This window comes from Gekko japonicus, unplaced genomic scaffold (assembly GCF_001447785.1).
Source record: "Gekko japonicus isolate JY-2015 unplaced genomic scaffold, Gekko_japonicus_V1.1 scaffold856, whole genome shotgun sequence".
Classification (NCBI taxonomy): Eukaryota; Metazoa; Chordata; class Lepidosauria; order Squamata; family Gekkonidae; genus Gekko; species Gekko japonicus.
This window is the reverse complement of record NW_015175998.1, coordinates 557116-577690: the sequence shown is the minus strand read 5'-3', so window position 1 is coordinate 577690 and position 20575 is coordinate 557116. Positions and strand designations below refer to the sequence as shown.

General features: G+C 53.0%; 1 protein-coding gene across 1 annotated transcript in view; it reads left to right on the top strand.

Moving 5' to 3' along the window:
• Positions 1-19784, top strand: part of SGSM1 (small G protein signaling modulator 1) — a 67534-nt gene extending 47750 nt beyond the window's left edge. The window contains exons 14-24 of the mRNA XM_015426419.1: positions 1333-1478; positions 1674-1802; positions 1918-2100; positions 3227-3298; positions 5530-6102; positions 8628-8752; positions 9087-9169; positions 10849-10958; positions 11286-11382; positions 17400-17567; positions 19630-19784. Coding sequence (XP_015281905.1) covers positions 1333-1478; positions 1674-1802; positions 1918-2100; positions 3227-3298; positions 5530-6102; positions 8628-8752; positions 9087-9169; positions 10849-10958; positions 11286-11382; positions 17400-17567; positions 19630-19718 — 1775 coding nt within the window. The 3' untranslated portion in view covers positions 19719-19784. The remainder of the gene's footprint in view (positions 1-1332; positions 1479-1673; positions 1803-1917; positions 2101-3226; positions 3299-5529; positions 6103-8627; positions 8753-9086; positions 9170-10848; positions 10959-11285; positions 11383-17399; positions 17568-19629) is intronic.
• The last annotated feature ends 791 nt before the right edge of the window (positions 19785-20575 follow it).

Sequence of the window (20575 nt, the reverse complement as noted above, 5' to 3'; positions counted from 1 at the left end):
TGGGCAAGCCACACTTCCGGCAGAGCTGTCCTTGAAAAAGAGCATTTTCTGTCAAGAGCTCTCTCAGCCCCACCCACCTCACAGGGTGTCTGTTGTGGGGAGGGGGAGGGAATGGAGATTGTCAGCCGCTCTGAGACACCTTTGGGTAGTGAAGGGCGGGGTATAAATCCAATCTCTTCTCTTCTCTTCTTAGAGTGTCGGGCCAGGGTCCGGGAGACCTGGGCTTGAGTCCCCATTCATGCCATGGAAGCTGGCTGGGTGACCTTCGGCCAGTCCGATTCTCTCAGCCTCACCTACCTCGCAGGGCTGTTGTGAGGATAAGATGGAGGAGAGGAGAAGGATGGAAGCCTCTTTGGGTCCCCGTTGGGGAGAAAGGCCAGGGCATAGATGAATTAAATAAACAAATATTTTACTTATGTTATTTATGGGACTCAAGGTGGATTACACATAGAGTGCAGTGGACAGAATGGGACACTGAATCACCGATGCCGCTAGGGTTTTAGAAGTCTGGAACCCCCAGAAAGAGCTGCAGCCTAAGTATTCAGGGGACACATTAAGCAGCACAGAAATTACATAAATAGGATCCTACTTTTACAGTAAACTATAAGTAGCAGTACAGACCAGTCTCAGTCATTTATCCAAGTAAGTTTGTCAAGCCATTTTGTCCGGTGCAGCCCTATTAGTAAAGGTAAAGTTTTCCCTTGCTCGAAAGCCAGTTGAATCCGACTCTAGGGGGCGGTGCTCATCTCCATTTCCAAGCCGAAGAGCCAGCGCTGTCCAAAGACATTTCCGTGGTCATGTGGCCGGCCTGACTAAATGCCAAGGGGCACGGAACACTGTGGTGGTTTAGAGGTTAAGACGCTGAGCTGCAGACCAGAAGGTCTGTAGTTCGACAGTTTGAGACCCAAGTGCCGCATGATGGAGTGACTTCCCGTTTCTGGCCCTAGCTCCTGCCAACCTAGCAGTTCGAAAGCAAGAAATTGCAAGTAGGTAAATAGGTACCGTTTTGGTGGGAAGGTAAAAGCAACCCTATTGCCTCAGCAGAAAAGCCCTCTTGAAAAGTTCAGTTCTGCACAGTTTGCACTGGAAGCCAGGCGAGTGGGAGGCCATCCCGTCTCCTCTGACTTTCAGTGGCTCTCCGGGGTCTCTGGCCAAGAAAAGTCTTTCCCTGCGTGGGTCAGCACAGGGAGTGAATGTGGTTCCTTCCCACACCTCCGCTGTGTGGCCCTCCCTTGGAAGGAACTGCCTGTCTTCTGCGGCCACCAGCTGCAAACGGGTCTGAGCAGCCTCTCTCTCTCTCTCTCTTCCTGCTTCTCGCTTTCCCTGGCAAAGGGCTGGCCTACTGCCGTCACCTCTCCACGGTGCGCACTCACCTCTCGGCACTGGTGAACCACGACATCGTCTCTCCCAGCATGCCGTGCGACGCCAGCCTGGGTCTGACAGCGGAGATCTGGGAGAAGTTCATGCAGGACAGCTCGGTATGGCCACCCCTTCTCCCTCGGGTCCTCCCTGGACGCCACCCTCCCCACATTCCCCTTCCCGATTCCACCACAAAGCGATGGACGCTCTGAAAGAGTGGCGGGAGCGGGTACGCTTCCCACACTGGAGGGAAGTCCAGAGACCTCTTAGGGTTCGGGTCGCAAGAAACGCTTGTCTTTGCAATATCTCCTTAGAGCTTCCAGGAGAAGGAGCTGCTGCGCCTGGTCTACTTTGGAGGCGTCCAGCCCGAGATCCGGAAAGCCGTCTGGCCGTTCCTCTTGGGGCATTACCGATTTGGGATGTCAGAAGCCGAGAGGAGGGAGGTGAGAGACAGGGGCGACTTTCCCCTTCTGTTCCTTCCCGGCTCTGTGGGCTTGGGGCGCTTCTCTGGGGGCCGCGGGGCTTCCAGCTTGACCCGCGCTGTCTCTTGGCTCACAGATGGACCACCAGACCCACGCCTGCTATGCCCAGACCATGGCGGAGTGGCTGGGCTGCGAGGCCATCGTCAGGCAGAGGGAGAAGGAGTCCCACGCGGCCGCCCTGGCCAAGTGCTCCTCCGGGGCCAGCCTCGATTTCCACCTCGAGCGCATGATGCACCACGATTCTACCATCAGCAACGACGTGAGTGTGCCTGCCGGGTCTCTTGCCCTCTTCTGGGGCGGCCGCGGGTCATTTCCTGCAGGAGCGCACAGGAGCGGAGCTCCGGCAGTAAAGAGTCCAGGGGGTGGGCACATGCAACAAGCCCCTCCCCCTGCTCCCAGCAGCCCTCAGTCAGAGCAAGAAGCAGCCCGGTAAGTTGCAGAGCTCCCCCCCACCCCCCCGGTTCAAAACTGTCCAGTGGCACCTTTAAGACCAAGTTTTATTCAGGTAAAAGCTCTGCCTCCTCTGCGAGGACAGATCTGCACGTTCCTCCCCCCCCCCCAATAGCTAGCAATCCAAAGCAGGTCAGTGGAGCCTGAGCAGTGGGTGTTGCCTTCTGACACACTTCCAGCGAGGTCAGGGGGTGTGGCATATGCAAATGAATTATGCTAATGAGCTCCTGCACCTCTTTTTCTACGAAATGACCCCTGCCTACAGTCGTCTGGAAAATTTAAAAAATTGTTGTAATAATCTTTCTGAGTTGCTTTACCAACCATATGCAAAGAAACCGTGCTTTACGTTATGTGACCTCATTTGGAAGCTGGTAGTAGTAGTAGTAGCAGTAGTAGTAGAAGTAGTAGTAGTAGTAAGATTTCTGAATCGTCCCATCCCCGAGTACACAGGGCTCTGGGTGATTTACAAATGATTAAAACATGCAAAATACAGATTAAAATCAACAAACAATTGATCTTAATTACACCATCTCCAGATGGCGTCTTTAATTTAACTTCAAAACCTGCTCTGGGCTGTTCTTCCGTCTCACGGGCAGGTTAAGGAGCAGGCCGAAACGGGTGCCTGCTATGGTGGAAACCGTTGCTGTCTTCAACTAAAAGCCCGGCGGAACTTCCCCGCCTTACAGAGCTGTAAAGGGTTCATGTGTCCGCCTCGTACATTTAGCCCTAAAGGAACCGTGGAATGAGAGGAAGCGTTCCTGACTCACCCCTTTTGGCACAGAGGAGACAGCCAAGGGCAGGCGTGGGGATCTCCTGGGTGGCTTTTTAATCGGGGCCCAGCAGAACCTCCAGCAGCTGTGCTTTCTCCTCCGCCTTCCTTTCGTCCTTGTGAGTTGCCTTGGCCACATTGACGTGTTTCCTCTTCCTCCTCACAGTCTTCCCCGAGTGGAAGTTCTGGCCGACAGAATTTGGCCCGCCTGCAGAGTGACTCTAGCGGCAGCACGCAGGTAAGCCACAAAAGGCTGGACCGCGTGGGGGGGGGGGCGATGGTTCACATTCCACAAGCACCGACAGCTTCAAGAGGGAATTGGATAAGCCTATGGAGCAGAGGCCATTCGCCACAAGCTATAGACAGGAACTCTCATCAGTCCGGGGCAAGGGATGCTCTGTCTTCTTGGTGCTTGGGGGGGAGGGGCAACAGTGGGAGGGCTTCTAGTGTCCTGGCCCCACTGCTGGACCTCCTGGTGGCACCTGGTATTTTTGGCCCCTGTGTGACACAGAGTGTTGGACTGGATGGGCCACTGGCCTGATCAAGCATTGGCTTCCCTTGTGTTCTTATAGGAACTCTCGGTCTGGGCAAGGGATGCTCTGTATTCTTGGTGCTTGGGGGGGGAGGGGCAACTTTGGGAGGGCTTCTGGTGTCCTGGCCCCACTGCTGGACCTCCTGATGGCACCTGGAATTTCTGGCCACTGTGTGACACAGAGTGTTGGACTGGATGGGCCACTGGCCTGGTCCAACACTGGCTTCTCTTATGTTTGGGTGGAGCCCTCTGCTTTTTACAAGATTTTATTTATTTACTTTATTTATAGCCCATCTTTCTCATTGAGACTCAAGGCAGGTTACAACGCCCTCCCTGTTTTTGTGTGTGTGTGTGTGTGTGTGTGTGTGTGTGTGTATAAAATGCAGTCAAACAGCATAAGCTATCCAATGAAGTGTGCAGTAGGACTAGAATTGCAAGACTGGAAGGCAGTGTGAACAAAAAGCAGTCCAAAGAAATCACACCAGAAGCAACAGAAGCAAATGGATTACAAAAAGTAGAAAATGCATTAAGAACAAGATGATACATACAATGGACATTCCAGTAGCCTTCAGTCCTGTTCCTTTTAGGGTCAGGGTCAGCTGTCCGTCTTGCCCATTTGCAGGGTAGAGCCAAGTGGGACTCAAACTCCCAGAATGCCTCTGGTGTGCACTTTCCAAACTCACATCTTGGAGTCAAATGTTCACTATGTAAGGTATCCCGAACTACGGTCCCCTCTTGCACCTCAGAGAGGGCAAGAGTTGTTCCTCACTAAGGGCTGATTCACACCTGACAAAGTCCGCCTGTCCCACTTGTGGCCTTTGCAGAGACTGGCTTGGAGAGTTCCCAGGCACACGTGGGCTTGGCTGTGAGGAGGAGAGGATTTAGCCTCATCCCCACCAGCCCTGAAATGGCCCTTGGGAGCCACCTGTAAGTTCCCCATGCGGGTCAACCCACGGCTCCAGGAGCCACTTGGGGTCTGGAAAACAGGGGGGGGAAGGCTAAGTTTGGTGTCGTGGTGAAGTGCGCGGACTCTAATCTGGGAGAACCAGGTTTGGTTCCCCCACTCCTCCACTTGCACCTGGCTGGATGACCTTGGGCAAGCCATAGTTCTGACAAGAGCTGTCCTTGAAAGAGAGCAGTTTCTGTCAAGAGCTCTCTCAGCCCCACCTACCTCACAGGGTGTGTCTGTTGTGGGGAGGGGGAAGGGAAAGGAGTTTGTAAGCCGCTCTGAGACTCCCTTGGGTAGTGAAGGGCACGGTATAAATCAAATCTCCTCCTCCTCCTTCTTTTCTTCTTCAGTTTGGTGTCGTGGTGAAGTGCGCGGACTCTCATCTGGGAGAACCGGGTTTGATTCCCCACTCCTCCACTTGCACCTGCTGGATGATCTTGGGCAAGCCATAGTTCTCTCAGCTGTCCTTGAAAAAGAGCAGTTTCTGTCAGAGCTCTCTCAGCCCCACCTACCTCACAGGGTCTCTGTTGTGGGGAGGGGGAGGGAAAGGAAAGGAGTTTGTGAGCCGCTCTGAGACTCCTTTGGGTAGTGAAGGGCCATGGGGTATGAATCCAACCTCTTCTTCTTCTTCTTTCTCACACACCATGGGTCTAGTCACTGAGTTCCCAGTGCAGAATTCGAGGTGTATGGAAAGCCCTTATTGACAGCCCCAGGTTCTCCGTGTGGACGTTGCAGTGTGTGAATTGGCCTTTCGTGGCCTCGGTAACAGCCTCAGTAGCACACACTCGGGCCCTTCTTGCGGGGTGACCTCTTGATGTTGCAGCGGTGCCCGGGCTTTGTCCTGGAATGCCCATGGCCTCTTCTGTGCCACCGTGGCCATCCTCCGGCTCTTAATCTATTGGGGGGGGGGCAGGGACTTTTCTGTCGGATCGGCCCCGGGAGCCCCGCGCCCCTCCTCTTCAGCCGCCACCGCTGCTTCTTTGCCCAGGTGTTCGAGTCCGTGGACGAGGCGGAGCAGCCGGAAGCCGAGGCCCAGCCGGAAGAGGGCAAGCGGGCCAAGCTCTCCAACGGGGCCCTCCCCAACGGGACCAGCTCCCCGGACTCCGGCCACCCTTCCTCGCAGAACTTTTCCCTCGCCTCGGCCTATTCGGAGCGCAGCTTCAGCACCGAGGACAGCGTGGCGGAGGGCGGCAAGCCTCTGGGGTCCCACCTAGCCACTGGAGGGGCCCTCCGGGGAGCCGCCCCTAGGGGGGAGGAGGATGGCCTCTCGGAAGAAGGCCTGCCGGTCCGGGACAGCCTGGATGGGGACTCCAGGAGACCTCTAGGGGAGCTCGGCCCCCTGGGCAAGGAGGAGGAGGCGGCTCTGTCTGTGGCGGGCAGGGCGGAGGGCTGGGCTGACCGCGGCATCGAGCAGCAGAACTCGACGGGGAGCGAAGACGACCTCCTGGAAGAGCCGGAGATGGAGAGCTTGTACCCACAGCTGGATCCCCACTCGCTGGCCGTCACGGACCTGACCGCTGTCGAAGTGTCTCCGGTCTCCTCGTCCGGGGTCACGTATTCGGTGAGTGGGGGTGGCGGCTTGCTGCCGTTGGGTTGGCCAAGCAGCCGTTGCGGAGGAGTCCACAGGCGCCGCAGCCCTTTTGGGGAGGGGAGGCGCTTGAGGCCAGGACCTCCCGTACTGGGAATTTGTTGTGTGACCCACAAAGGCTGGATCCAGGGTGAGGGGTGTAGTGCCTGCGCCATCTCCTCCATCAAAATGGCTCCCCCTTGAGAAGCCGGAGGAGTAACGGCATCAGGTTCCGGGCAGGCAGGGGAAGAGGGGGGGCTCCAGACCCCTGTGTAGCAACCTGTTCCACTCCAGGACTTCCAAAACCAGAATGATGTTGTCTTGTTTAGGAAGCGTCTATGCCACCCCTGCAGAGTCCTGCTTCAGTTCCTTGCCTGGGGCTGAAAAGAGAGTAGCGTAGCTGGAGAGCATTCCAGAGGCAAGAAGCCACCACCAATAAAGCCCCGTCTTTGGTCGCTACCCATCCCCCTGCAGGTGGAGGCACAGAGAACAGGCCTTGGGAAGAGGGTCTTAACTGGCAAGGGGGAGGTGGGCCTTCAGGTGCCCGGCCCCCGAACTGTTGAGAGCTTTAAAGAGAAGAATGAGCCCTTTGAATTGGGCCCAGAAACAGATGGGTAGACAGCGCAGGAATGATACAGTCCCCATGTCCCAGCCGTAGCCTGCCTGCCACGTTTTGGAGCAGCTGAAGCTTCCGGTCAGTTTTCAAAGGCAAGGGAGTAAACGCTGTCTGTGCCGAGTGCTGTCCAGGGGCAAGTGGCCTCTGTTAGTCTCTTGCCTTGAAAAACCCTACGAGGCCGCCAGAAATCGGCTGCGGCTTGACTGCCCTTTGCATGCACCAAGTCCCATCAAGTCTCAGCTGACTGATGCCGAGCCCAGAGGGTTTTCCGGGAAAGCGATGAAGCAGAGGGGGCCGGCCATTTTCTTCTGCTGCAAAGTCTTCCTTGGTGGTCTCCCATCCAAGTACGGACCCTGCACTGCTTCCGAGATCTGGGGAGATGGCTATACTCTGCCATTCCACTCTGCCATTCCACATCCATAGAGCCAGTTTGGTGTCGTGGTTGAGTGTGCGGACTCTAATCTGGGAGAACTGGGTTTGATTCCACACTCCTCCACTCGCACCTGCTGGATGACCTTGGGCAAGCCGTAGTTCTGATAAGAGCTGTCCTTGAAAAAGAGCAGCTTCTGTCAGAGCTCTCTCAGCCCCGCCTTACCTCACAGGGCGTCTGTTGGGGGGAGGGGAAGGGAAAGGAGTTGGTGAGCCACTCTGAGACTCCTTTGGGTAGTGAAGAGTGGGGTATAAATCCAATCTCTTCTTCTTCTTATCTGTTAGTATGTATCGGACTGTTTAATTTGGTTTTATATTGAGAATGTATACTATCCTGTTGTAAGCCACCCTGAGCCCTACTTTAAGGAAGGGTGGCCTAGTAAACCAGTTTAATTAATAAATAAATAAATAATCAATCCCCGGAGGAAAAATAGCAGGTTGAAATTACTTTGGCTGCGATCATATGCACAATTAGAGCCACCATAGGCACGAATGCTGGGCGGACTGAAAGGGCACGATCAGACAACAGCATCTGGGAAGCGCCCCGCAGCCTTTCGCAACCCGTTCTGCTCCACCGCGGAAGTGGAGTTAAAAGAAACTGGGGGAAATCCCGTAGCAAACGGGTTGCGACGGGCCACAGATGGACTTTCCCCTGTCTGATCGCTCCAGCGCGCTCTCATGGCATTGGGATGGTCTGATCGGGCCATCCCAACTCCGTGCCGTTGGTTTTTCCCCCCTTCTCAGTATGGTTTTCCCCCCTTCTCGCAAACTCCATAGGGAACCAGTTTGGTGTCGTGGTTAAGTGCACGGACTCTAATCTGGGAGAACCGGGTTGGATTCCCCACTCCTCCTCCACTGGCACCTGTTGGATGACCTTGGGCAAGCCGTAGTTCTGATAAGAGCTGTCCTTGAAAAAGAGCAGCTTCTGTCAGAGCTCTCTCAGCCCCACTTGTAAGCCGCTCTGAGGCACCTTCGGGTAGTGAAGGGCCATGGGGTATAAATCCAATCTCTTCTTCTTCTTCTCAGTGCAGAGATGCGATTAACCAATTCCTCATTTAAGCGCATCAGAAACCAACCCAAAAACCCCTGGCTTGCCCACGGTTGCATCTGATCACGCAGTGGCGGGCTGTGCCCGCAGCTTCCAAGGGCTGTGTGATTGTGCAACTGCGGGTCAAATTCCTCCAGAGGAAATAGCCTCACTCCCCCCCCCCCATTTTTTCTGGCACATGTGACTGCAACCTTTGACAGGAGGAATCTATACAGGCCAGAGAACTCACCTTCTGTTCGTGGGGAATGTCCCTGGGCTCCGTGCAGAATGCCAAGAATTCTCCAGACGAGGCCCTTCCCCCTCCCCCAGACGGCTGCTTTCCTGGATGGGGGTGGGGTGGGGGGCAGTGGGACTTTCAGCCTGCCCTCTGCGGACGTGGCAGCTCCAGGCCAAAGCAGCCTTCCCTCCCCATTCCTGTGTCCTCAGCCGGAGCTCCTCGACCTGTACACCGTGAACCTGCACCGCATTGAGAAGGACGTCCAGAGATGCGACCGGAACTACTGGTACTTCACGCCAGCCAACCTGGAGAAACTGCGCAACATCATGTGCAGGTAGTGGAGGCCTGGGAATGGGGCAGGGGGGTTTGTGGTGGGCCATGGGAGGGGGGAGCTTGCCATGGCTCTGGGCTTGGATCTGTGTGGGCATCTAGGCACCAGTCGCACCCCACCAGGCATGGGACGGGGAGCCCGGGGTCACCCCTGTGTCCAAACGTGACATGGTTTGGCTGGCAAAATGTGGGTGTGCGAAGGGGCACCATCCGTGTAAGAGAACTCTGTGCACGGGTGTGTGTGCGCGCACGCGCCAGCAGGGTGTGTGTCTGCGGTTGGAGCCGAAGTCCTGCCCCCCCAGCCCGCTGTCCTGGTTCACCCCAGTTTCTCCCCACAGCTACATCTGGCACCATCTCGACATCGGCTACGTCCAGGGGATGTGCGACCTGCTGGCACCGCTGCTCGTCGTTCTAGATGACGGTGAGTGCGTCGCATTCGCCCCCTGGATCACCAGGCCCCTCCCCGAGACTGCAAACATCGGGCCCAACAAATCCGGTCTCAGGCACCACCGGCCAGGTCTCCTTTCCCAGCCTTCCCACTCCCTCCGGATTAGAGTCCCTCCGGTCGCTGCGGGTTCCCATGACTGTCCGGGACTGGTGTGAATAGCACCGTGGGTGAGAAAGTCAAGAGGGGTAGCGGTGCCCATCTCGGGTTGCCAGCTCTGGTTTGGGAAATACCTGGAGATTTGGGGGGTGGAGCTTGAGGGGGCGGGGTTTGGGGAGGGGCTTCAGTGGGCTACAAGGCCACAGAGTCCACTGTCCAAAGTAGCCGTTTTCTCTAGGGGGACTGATTCTCTGGGATATCTCCAGCCACCAATTTTTAACGTACACTGTCAGTTCGTCAAACTGATGACTTCTTGGTACTTGACACCTCAGAGGTTACACCGTATAAATAAAAATTATCCGGAACTTTGTAAGCCTGTAAGAGTCAACACAGAACGTTGTTATTTTTTTCTGTTCTAATCTTTGATTATTTTGTATTTTGATTATTACTTAATATATGTATGTAGGGGTAATTTTGTAGAATAAGAGGCACATTAGCATAACTTATTAGCATAACTTATTTGCATATGCCACACCCCCTGACATCACCGGAAGTGTGTCAGAAGGCAACACCCACTGCTCAATCTCCACTGAACTGTTTTGGACTGCTAGCTATTGGGGGGGGAGGGGACGTGCAGATCTGCCCTCACAGAGGAGGGAGAGCTTGTGGCGGGCCGGGGGGGGGGGCTCTGCAACTTACCTGGCTGCTTCTTGCCCCTCGTGGCCCGACTGAGGGCTGCTGGGAGCAGGGGGCGGGGCTTGTTGTATGTGCCCGCCCCCTGGGCTCCTTACTGCCGAAGTTCCGCTCCTGTGCGCTCCCACAGGAAACGACCACTGTGTATATGTGAATTTTTAAAAAAATTAAATTTTAAAAAAGGGGGAGATCCCAAGAGCAAACAGAGGCATCTGTTCCAGTGCCTGAGCCCATTTGCGGGGAGGGCGGAATAATAGAAAGATAGATAGATAGATAGATAGATAGATAGATAGATAGATAGATAGATAGATGATAGATAGATAGATAAAATAATCAATATCCTCTGGTGACAGCTGTCCTGTCAGGGTGTGGAGGCCAGAGAATGTGGGTCCCCAAGGGTCATTTCCTGCAGGAGCGCACAGGAGCGAAGCTCCGGCATTAAAGAGCCCAGGGGGCGGGCACATGCAACAAGCCCCACCCCCTGCTCCCAGCAGCCCTCAGTCAGAGCAAGAAGCAGCCAGCTAAGCTGCATAGCCCCCCCCCCCGGGCCCCCTGGTCCAAACAAGCCCGCGGGACCCCTTTTAAGACCAAGTTTTATTCAGGTACAAGCTCTCCCTCCTCTGCACGGACAGATCTGCACGTCTCCCCCCCCCCAATAACTAGCAATCCAAAAACAGTTCAGTGGACCCTGAGCGGTGGGTGTTGCCTTCTGACACACTTCCGGTGATGTCAGGGGGTGGGGCATATGCAAATAAGTTATGCTAATGGGCTCCTGCGCCTCTTTTTCTATGAAATGACCCCTGCGGGTCCCACTCCAGGCCCTCTCTGCTCTGCTGATGCTCTCCTCTCTCCTCCCCACCCAGAAGCCCTGGCCTTCGGCTGCTTCTCGGAGCTCATGAAGCGGATGAACCAGAACTTCCCCCATGGAGGGGCCATGGACACCCACTTTGCCAACATGAGGTCCCTCATCCAGGTAAGGCCCCGAGGGGTGGCCTTTTCACGGGGACGGACCCTGGGCTTTTGGGAGGCAGGAATTCGACAGTACGCAGGTGCTGCGGGGGTGATGGGGAGCTTGACAGACCCCTGTCTGCCCTGCAGCTCTTAAAAGCCCACCAGCCCGGGTAGAGAAGATGGGGACTCACTCCACCTGGAGAACTGCCTCCTGCTATCACAAGCACTTGTGCTGTTTAACCGGGTGACACTTTTTGAAAGTGGGGGACACATGGGAGGTTGGTGGGGGGGGGGAGATATATGCTTTCCTTGCAGAAACAGGATCCTGAAGGCTTTTTCGCCCATGCAGATCCTGGACTCGGAGCTGTTTGAGCTGATGCACCAAAATGGTGACTACACACATTTCTACTTCTGCTACCGCTGGTTCCTCCTGGATTTTAAGCGAGGTGTGTGTGGGCAGGGGGATCTTCGACACTCTAAATGTATGCCATTTTTAACCAGCTGAAGTGGAATTATTTGTCCCGAAAGAATCCTAAGAACAACAGAAGAGCCCTGCTGGGCCAGACCAGGAAGGGTCCCTCCAGTCCAGCCTCCCGTCTCACACAGGGGCCAGCCAGTCCCTCCGGAGGGCCAGCAACAGGGCAGAGAGGCCAAGGCCTTCCCCTGAGAAGAACCTCAGAAGAGCCCCGCTGGATCAGACCAGGGAGGGTCCCTCCAGTCCAGCATCCCGTCTCACCCAGTGGCCAACCAGTCCCTCTGGAGGGCCAACAACAGGCCACAGAGGCCGAGGCCTTCCCTAAATGTTGCCTCCCAGCACTGGGATTCAGAGATCTACTGCCTCTGAATGGGGAGTCCCCTCAGTCACCATGGCTAGTAGCTACTGATAGACCTCTCCTCCACGAATCTATCTAATCCCCTTTTAAAGCCATCTATGTATGTGGCCATGACCACATCCCCTGGGAGTGAATTCCACAATTTAGTTACATATTGAGTAAAGAAGTTTTTCCTTCAGGCTGTCTTGGATCAACTTGGATCTACCTTTTTCACTGCTGCGACATACTGAGTTCTCATTTCCTTTCAGCCACAGCCAGTTCAGACCCCATTGGATTGTATTTAAAATTGGAACTTTTGTTTCATTAACAGGGCTATTTTTGGGCAGGAACACACAGGAACGGAGTTCCGGCTGGCTCCCAAGTTGGCCACACCCAGCAGGAACTCATTAGCATAATAGGCCACACCCAGCAGGAACTCATTAGCATAATAGGCCACACCCAACAGCAGAAACGCATTGGGATTGGGTACATTAGGGGTGTGTGGCCTAACATGCAAACATAAGAACATAAGAACATAAGAGATGCCAATGTTGGATCAGGCCAAAGGCCCATCCAGTCCAACACTCTGTATCCCACAGTGGCCAGAAATACCAGTGCCATCAGGAGGTCCACCAGTGGGGCCAGGACATTAGAAGCCCTCCCACTGTTGACCCCCCCCAAGCACCAAGATGACAGAGCATCACTTGCCCCAGAGTCCCTATCTATACCTTGTGGCTAATAGCCACTGATGGACCTCTGCTCCATATGCTTATCTAATTCCCTTTTGAAGCCGTCCATGCTTGTAGCTGCCACCACTTCCTGTGGCAGTGAATTCCAAGTGTTAATCACTCTTTGGGTGAAGAAGTACTTCCTTTTATCCGTTCTAACCCGACCGCTCAGCAATTTCATGGAGTGCCCACGGGTTCTTGTATTGTGAGAAAGGGAGAAAAGTACCTCTTTCTCTACCTGCTCTTTCCCATGCATAATCTTATAAACCTCAATCATGTCACCCCTCAGTCGTCGTTTCTCCAAGCTAAAGAGCCCTAAGCGCCTTAACCGTTCCTCATAGGGAAAGTGTTCCAACCCTTTTATCATTCGAGTTGCTCTTTTCTGCACTTTTTCCAAAGCTATAATATCCTTTTTAAGGTGTGGTGACCAGAATTGCACACAGTATTCCAGATGAGGTCGCACCATTGATTTATATAGCGGCATTATGATATTGGCTGATCTGTTTACAATACCCTTCCTAATAATCCCCAGCATAGCATTGGCCTTCTTTATTGCAGTCACACACTGTCTCGACATTTTCAGTGAGTTATCTACTACAACTCCAAGATCTCTCTCTTGATCTGTCTCTGCCAGTTCAGACCCCATCAACGTGTATTTATAGTTAGGATTTTTGGCTCCAATGTGCATCACCTTGCACTTGGCCACATTGAACCCCATTTGCCATGTTGACGCCCACTCGCCCAACTTTGACAGATCCCTTTGGAGTGCCTCACAATCCTCACTGGTTTTCACCACCCTGAACAACTTCGTATCATCCGCAAATTTAGCCACTTCACTGCTTACTCCCAACTCCAAATCATTAATGAACAAGTTAAAAAGCAGTGGACCAAGTACTGATCCCTGTGGTACCCCACTGCTTACACCCCTCCACTGGGAGAACTGCCCATTTATACTCACTCTCTGTTTTCTATTAATTAGCCAGTTTTTGATCCATAAAAGGACTTGTCCTTTTATCCCATGATTTTTGAGCTTGCTTAGGAGCCTTTGATGAGGAACTTTATCAAAAGCTTTCTGGAAGTCAAGGTAAACAATATCTATTGGATCCCCCTTGTCCACATGTTTGTTCACCCCCTCAAAGAACATTAACAGGTTAGTGAGACAAGATCTTCCCTTACAGAACCCATGTTGAGTCTGCCTCAATAGGTTTTGTTCATCTATGTGCCTACTAATTCTTTCCTTAATAATGGTTTCCACCAATTTACCCGGTATCGACGTCAGACTGACAGGCCTGTAATTTCCCGGATCTCCTCTGGAACCCTTTTTAAAGATGGGAGTGACATTAGCTACCTTCCAGTCCTCAGGAATGGAGGCTGATTTTAAGGAGAGATTACATATTTTTGTCAGGAGATCCACAAGTTCACAATTGAGTTCTTTCAGAACTCTTGGATGTATGCCATCTGGGCCTGGTGATTTATCAGTTTTTAAGTTGTTTATCAGTTTTAGGACCTCCTCTCTCGTCACCTCAATCTGACTCAGGTCTTTCAACACCCCTCCCGAACTCAGCGGCTCTGGAGTGGGCAAGCACCTCTCATCTTCCACAGTGAAGACGGAGGCAAAAAATGCATTTAGCTTCTCAGCCATTTCCCTATCATCCTTCAGTACTCCTTTTACCCCTTGGTCATCCAAGGGCCCCACTGCCTCCCTGGCTGGTTTCCTGTTTCTAATGTATTTGAAGAAAGTTTTATTGTTGGTCTTTACATTTTTTGCTATATGCTCCTCATATTCCCTTTTTGCATGCCTGACCACAGACTTGCATTTTATTTGCCATAGCCTGTGTTCTGTTTTATCAGCCTCACTGTGACTAGCTTTCCACCGCTTAAAGGAATCCTTTTTACCTTTTACAGCTTCCATTACTTTGTTTGTTAACCATGTAGGCTTTTTCTTATACCTGTTTGTGCCTTTCCTAACCTGCGGAATATATTTTATTTGAGCTTCTAGAATTGTAGTTTTAAACAGTTTCCAAGCTTCCCCAATGGTTTTGACCCTTTCTACTTTTCCCTTCAGTTTCCTCCCCACATGTCCCCTCATATCAGAAAAATTACCCCTTTTAAAGTTAAAAGTGGTTGTGTGAGTCTTTTTGGCCAATTCCCTATTTGTACAAATGTTGAACTCAACAACATTATGATCACTGTTCCCAAGCGGTGCAATCACTTTTACATCTCTCACCAGGTCTTGAGTGTTACTTAGGACCAAATCAAGGATCGCCTCTCCCCTGGTAGGTTCCATGACCATCTGCTCCATAGCACAGTCATTTAGAGTGTCTAGAAACTCAATCTCTTTCTCTCGACTAGAACACATATTGACCCAATCAATGTGTGGGTAGTTAAAATCACCTATTACGACACAGTGTTTTTGTCTAGCTGCTATCTTTAATTCATTCATCATTTTATAATCCTCCTCTATCTTTTGATCCGGTGGGCGATAACAAACTCCCAGTGTTAAGTTTCCTTTTGGCCCCCCTATTTCAACCCACAGAACTTCAAGAAGCGAATCCAATTCTCTTAGCCTCTCGATCTTTCTGGACTTTATACCCTCTCTGACATACAGAGCCACCCCACCTCCAACCCTTCCCCCCCTATCCTTCCGATATAATATATAACCGGGAATCACCGTATCCCACTGATTTTCCTCATCCCACCAAGTTTCTGAAATACCCACAATGTCTATTTTTCCCTCTGACACCAAGCACTCCAACTCCCCGATTTTACCTCGGACACTTCGAGCATTTGTATAGAAACAGCTGTAATTTCCCATACTGGTTAAGCCTGCCACCTTCCTCTTGCAATCTCGAGACCTTGTCAGGCAGTCCATGTCACTAGCCATGGTCTCAGTGGACAATTTCAATCCACCTCCCTGTAGAAAAGCAACAGGTACCCCCTCATCTCTCTGAGATGAGCCAACCCGAACCAGAGACTTTTCATCTCCTGTCGGCTTTCCCCCAATATTCAGTTTAAAAGCTGCTCTGCCACCTTTTTGATTTTAAGCGCCAGCAGCCTGGTTCCTTCTCGGGACAAGTGGAGACCGTCTCGCCTGTACAGCTCCCTCTTGTTCCAAAAAGAATCCCAGTGCCTAACAAACCTGAACCCTTCCCCTCTACACCATCGTCTCATCCACGCATTGAGACTCCTGATCTGTGCCTGTCTCTCCGGCCCTGCGCGTGGAACAGGTAGCACTTCTGAGAAGGCTACCTTGGAGGTCCTGGCCTTGAGTTTCCTGCCCAGCAGCCTAAATTTCTCCTCCAGGACCTCACGACTGCATTTCCCCACATCGTTGGTGCCGACATGCACCACGACCACTGGCTCCTCCCCAGCACTATCTACCAGCCTATCTAAAACACGCGTAATGTCCGCTACCTTTGCACCAGGCAGGCAAGTCACCATACGGTCAGTACGCGGGTTCGCCACCCAGCTGTCTACCTGCCTAAGGATCGAATCACCCACTACCAAGAGCCCCCCTCCCACCCTGCCCAGGGATGGTTCCTTGGTGCAAAAGGATAACCGCTCACCAGCTGGGGAAGAGGTCCCTTCTGAGGGCACATTCCCCTTATCCTCAGCACGGTGCCCTGTTTCCCCTAGACCCTCATGCTCCCTGACAGCAGCGGGGCTGCCAGATCCAGAGTGGGACGTAGCTAACAAGTCCCCGAGAGTCTTTTCTGTGCGCCTAGCTGACTGTCTCTGCTTCTCCAGGTCAGCCACCTTGGCCTCAAGGGAGCACACACGTTCCCTGAGAACCAGGAGCTCCTTGCACCGAGCACACACCCAAGACTTCTGCCCAGTGGGCAGATAGTCATACATGTGACACTCTGTGCAAAACACTGGATAGCCCCCAACCCCCTGTTGGCATTCTGGCTTCATAATTCTTTTAAAATAAGTAAATGTAATCCCCCTTTTAAATCCCTTTGTATTTATGTGTTTTTTTCTTGTCAAAGTCAAATTACTTTATGGGGAAAACAAGGAGCCTAGGGTTTTCACTTTCTGCCTCTTCTTGGGCGTCTCACAGAGCCCCTAGTCCAAGAGTCCCTGGGCTAAGAGCCACGGGCAAAGAGCCCTTTAGCTCGCCCTTCGGCTCGTGCCAGAGGCTCGTGCCTCTGTCAAGGAGCTTTCTTAAATACTCACCCTTCTGTCTCCTGCTCCTGTTCCTGCTCAGAGCTCAGCTGGGTCTCCACATGCAAAGGAGTTCCTGCTACAAAAAAAGCCCTGGGTTTTGACCACAAACAAGGTCAACAGAACAAGAAGCAAAAGGTGGGCGTGGCTGGATTACCACACTTCTGGTAACATGGGTGTGTGGCCTAATATGCTAATGAGCTGTAATGTCAGGACTGTGGCCTAATATGCTAATGAGTTTCTGCTGTTGGGTGTGGCCTATTATGCTAATGAGTTCCTGCTGGGCTTTTTCTACAAAAAAAGCTCTGATTATACATCATAGAATCATAGAATGTTAGAGTTGGAAGGGACCTTGCAGGTTATCTAGTCCGACCCCCTGCACTGCAGGAGCATTCACCTTACACTTTTCTGCAACAAACTTCATTTGCCATATTGTTACCCACTTATCCAACTGAGCTAGAGCCTCCCAAAGGACTCCACAATCTGCCTTGGTTTTCACCATCCTGAATAATTCTGCATCCTCTGCAAGCTTGGCCACTGAACTGCAGCCCCCCCCCCCCCCCCCGCAAATCACATTTGGGCAAATTAAATAGCATTGTCCTTATCAACATGCTTGTTTACCTGCTCCAAGAACTCCATGAGATTGATGAGGTCCAGGGCTTCCATGATGGGAAGAAGGAGCCGTTTGCTCTGAGGGTTTCAGAGCTTCAGCAGGGATGGGCTGCTTTTGGCCACTCTTTAGCTGTTTCTTCTCCACAGAACTTGTTTATGACGACGTCTTCTCTGTCTGGGAGACCATCTGGGCTGCAGCACACATCTCCTCTTCGCACTATGTCCTCTTCATCGCGCTTGCCTTGGTGGAAGTCTACCGGGACATCATCCTTGAGAACAACATGGATTTTACGGACATCATCAAGTTCTTCAACGGTACGGAGCTTAGTCGGCTAGGCTGGACCTGAGATGTTTGGCTGCTGCCTAGAGGATGTATTGCACAGTCTAGGAGTTGTGCCCCGAGATCTCTTGTGGCATTTCCGCCCTGCCCTCCTAGGGGTTCCCAACTCCCTGGAGGGGCTTTTCTTTCTCTAGGGTAACACACCACCACCACCTGCCCTTTCTGAGGAACTGCCTGCTGGGAGGGACAGGACTCCCAGCTCCCCTTCTCAGTCCTGAGGCCTTGCCTCCGTGTCTCCCACGGCCCAACCTTTGGCTACCATGGGGACGGTTTAATGCCCTTAGAGGAATAGCTGCTTGCCAACCCCCTTGCAGCCCCTTTTAAATTGTGTGTCTGAAATGGTGGAGGTCTATGTGGTGCAGAGAACCACTCCCAGCATCAACAGTTTAAAGCATTTATTGAAAAGAAAATGTTTACAAGTGTACTTTGAGCACAGCACCAGATCTGAGCAAGGAAAACAAAAGAATATGTTGTCGAAGGCTTTCACGGCCGGAGTTCATTAGTTGTCGTAGATTTTTCCAGGCTGTCTGGCCGTGGTCCTGGCATTTTTCGCCAGCAACTGTGACTGGCATCCTCAGAGGGATGCAGAAAGATGGAGTACTCTCTGTGTCAAGGTGAGGAGAAAATGGTAGGCAGGTAATTTATATCTACTCAGGAAGGTGGGGTAGGGCTGATTCATTCTCTTGTAGGAGTTCCCTAGGCTGCGACATGCTAATGGAGCAGCTTTCCTGAGGAAGTTCTTTTGCATATGGATTGTTTCCTGAGGAGGTTTCCTGTTTCCTGAGGAGATAATGACCCTCCCTGGCTTTGATTCAGGCAGTCGCCAATGTGGATTTTGCCTCAGCCACAAGCTCATCAGGCAGGCCTTTCTCCCTCTCCCCCCCCCCAGTCCCACCATCTGTGAAATGGGCACAATTGGACTGGACTGTCTTTTGAGACTGTTGAGTGGGCCACTAAGACTGCCGTATAAACTCCAAATATTATTTTTGTTGGCTGGTGTTACCTGTACAAACGCTGTGCAGTTATTTAGGAATGAGCTTCGTATGCACTGACAATGGTATTCAATCATAATATTGCTCCAAAAATTAATTTCGACAAGGTCGAAACGAGTGTTGCTTGCAGTGTTCTCTCTAAGCTGCGTCAGTGTGAGCTAGCTCACAGTTTTTTAGCCTCCGGCTCTTAGCTCAGGAAGGATGGGGCTCCAGAGCAAACTAATTGATGCAGTAGCCAGTGTTCCCTCTAAGCTGAGTTAGTGTGAGCTAGCTCGCAGACTTTTAGCCTCTGGCTCACACATTTTTGTCTTTGCTCAGGAAGGAGGGCTCCAGAGCAGACTAATTGATGCAGCAGCCAGTGTTCCCTCTAAGCTGAGTCGGTGTGAGCTAGCTCACAGTTCTTTAGCCTCCGGCTCACACATTTTTGTCTTTGCTCAGGAAGGCTTTGCTCAGGAAGGCTGACTCCAGAGCAACCTAACTGATGCAGTAGCCAGTGTTCCCTCTCAGCTGAGTTAGTGTGACCTAGCTCACAGTTCTTTAGCCTCCGGCTCACACATTTTTGTCTTAGCTCAGGAAGGATGGGGCTCCAGAGCAAACTGAATGAGGCAGGAGACAAATCACTCGCTCACAACTTTAAGGCCAGGAGCTCACGAAGTAGGATTTTTGCTCACAAGACTCCACAGCTTAGAGGGAGCATTGGCATGCTGCTGCTGCACTTGTCTTGCAGACCTGCCATCTGGAGCCCCTCCTCCGGCTCTGGGCATATGTCTGCCTGAGTCTGGGCAGCTCCCTTCCTCGGTGACGGGCTGGGCGGTTGGGCTGTTTTCTGAGCCCCCTGCTGGCCTCTGGGACCCCGGCGTCTCTGTGAATGTGTTCTGACCTAGAAGTCATCCTTTTCCCCTCTCCCTTGCTCTCCCTCGGTTGCAGAATGCAGTACTTGAGTGGAGGGAGGGGGAAAGGTAGGGACTGCGCCTGGCTTCATTGGAACCTCTCCTCTTCCTCCATTGGGTTTTGCTCAATTCCTCCTCTTCCTCCCCTCCTGCAGAAATGGCCGAGCGTCACAACACCAAGCAGATCCTGAAGCTGGCACGAGACCTGGTGTACAAAGTCCAGACTCTGATTGAGAACAAGTGACCCAGCGGACCGCGCGTGCCCCGGCGGGCGGAGGAGGGAGACCCCTGCCTGTCACCCTTGGAGGCAAGAAGCCGCCACAGCGGAGGGTGTGTCAGACAGAGCGACCCCCCCCTTACACAAAACTTTTGTTTGCCTTCTGCGAGCCCTGGAGGAGATGGTCGCGGGGCCACGTACTGGTGCTCGTGGCTTGTGTGTCTGGCCACGTCCCACTGGCCCTGCATCCGTGGTTGGGATTGACCAAAGAACTCGCACCCTCCTGTCTTTTCCAAGTGTTCCCTCTAAGCTGAGTCGAGGTGGAGCCTGACGTGGAAGAGAAGCCCTGCGGTGTGGAGGCCTGGTTGGAGGGGACTCTGCCGCTTCCCGTTTGCGGAATCAGTGACTAGATGGACAGAGCGTCTCCCTGGTTCCCAGACCCTCCCTGTGACCTCCAGACGCCCCTTTGAACCCCAGAGGCACAGAGTTCCTGCCTCCCGGGAGACCTCGGCCCTGGCGTCCCCGGAGTGCAGAGGGCCAAACTGTGGGCTCTGGAGGGAGCGGCCCAGCCCTGCCAAGGCACCCTCCGTCTGGGAAGCCTCCCAGTTTGGCACAGGGGCCTGACTCCCACCTGATTCCACCCCTCTTCCCCACCACCACCCCTCCTTTTGGGAGCTCAGGCCCAGAGTCGGGGGCTGGCTACCCTGGCCGGAAGAGCTAGAAGAGGCCACCTGGAGGGGGGGGGTGCGTGGGCCCTGCTGGCTTCTCCAGAATTCCTTGGCACACACCCTCCCCCAGCCTCCCAGCTCGGGAGCTTCCGGCCTGGACACAGCCCCCGGGGCTTTCAGAAAGGCCAGCTGGGCTCCTTCCAGGGGCTTCTTCTT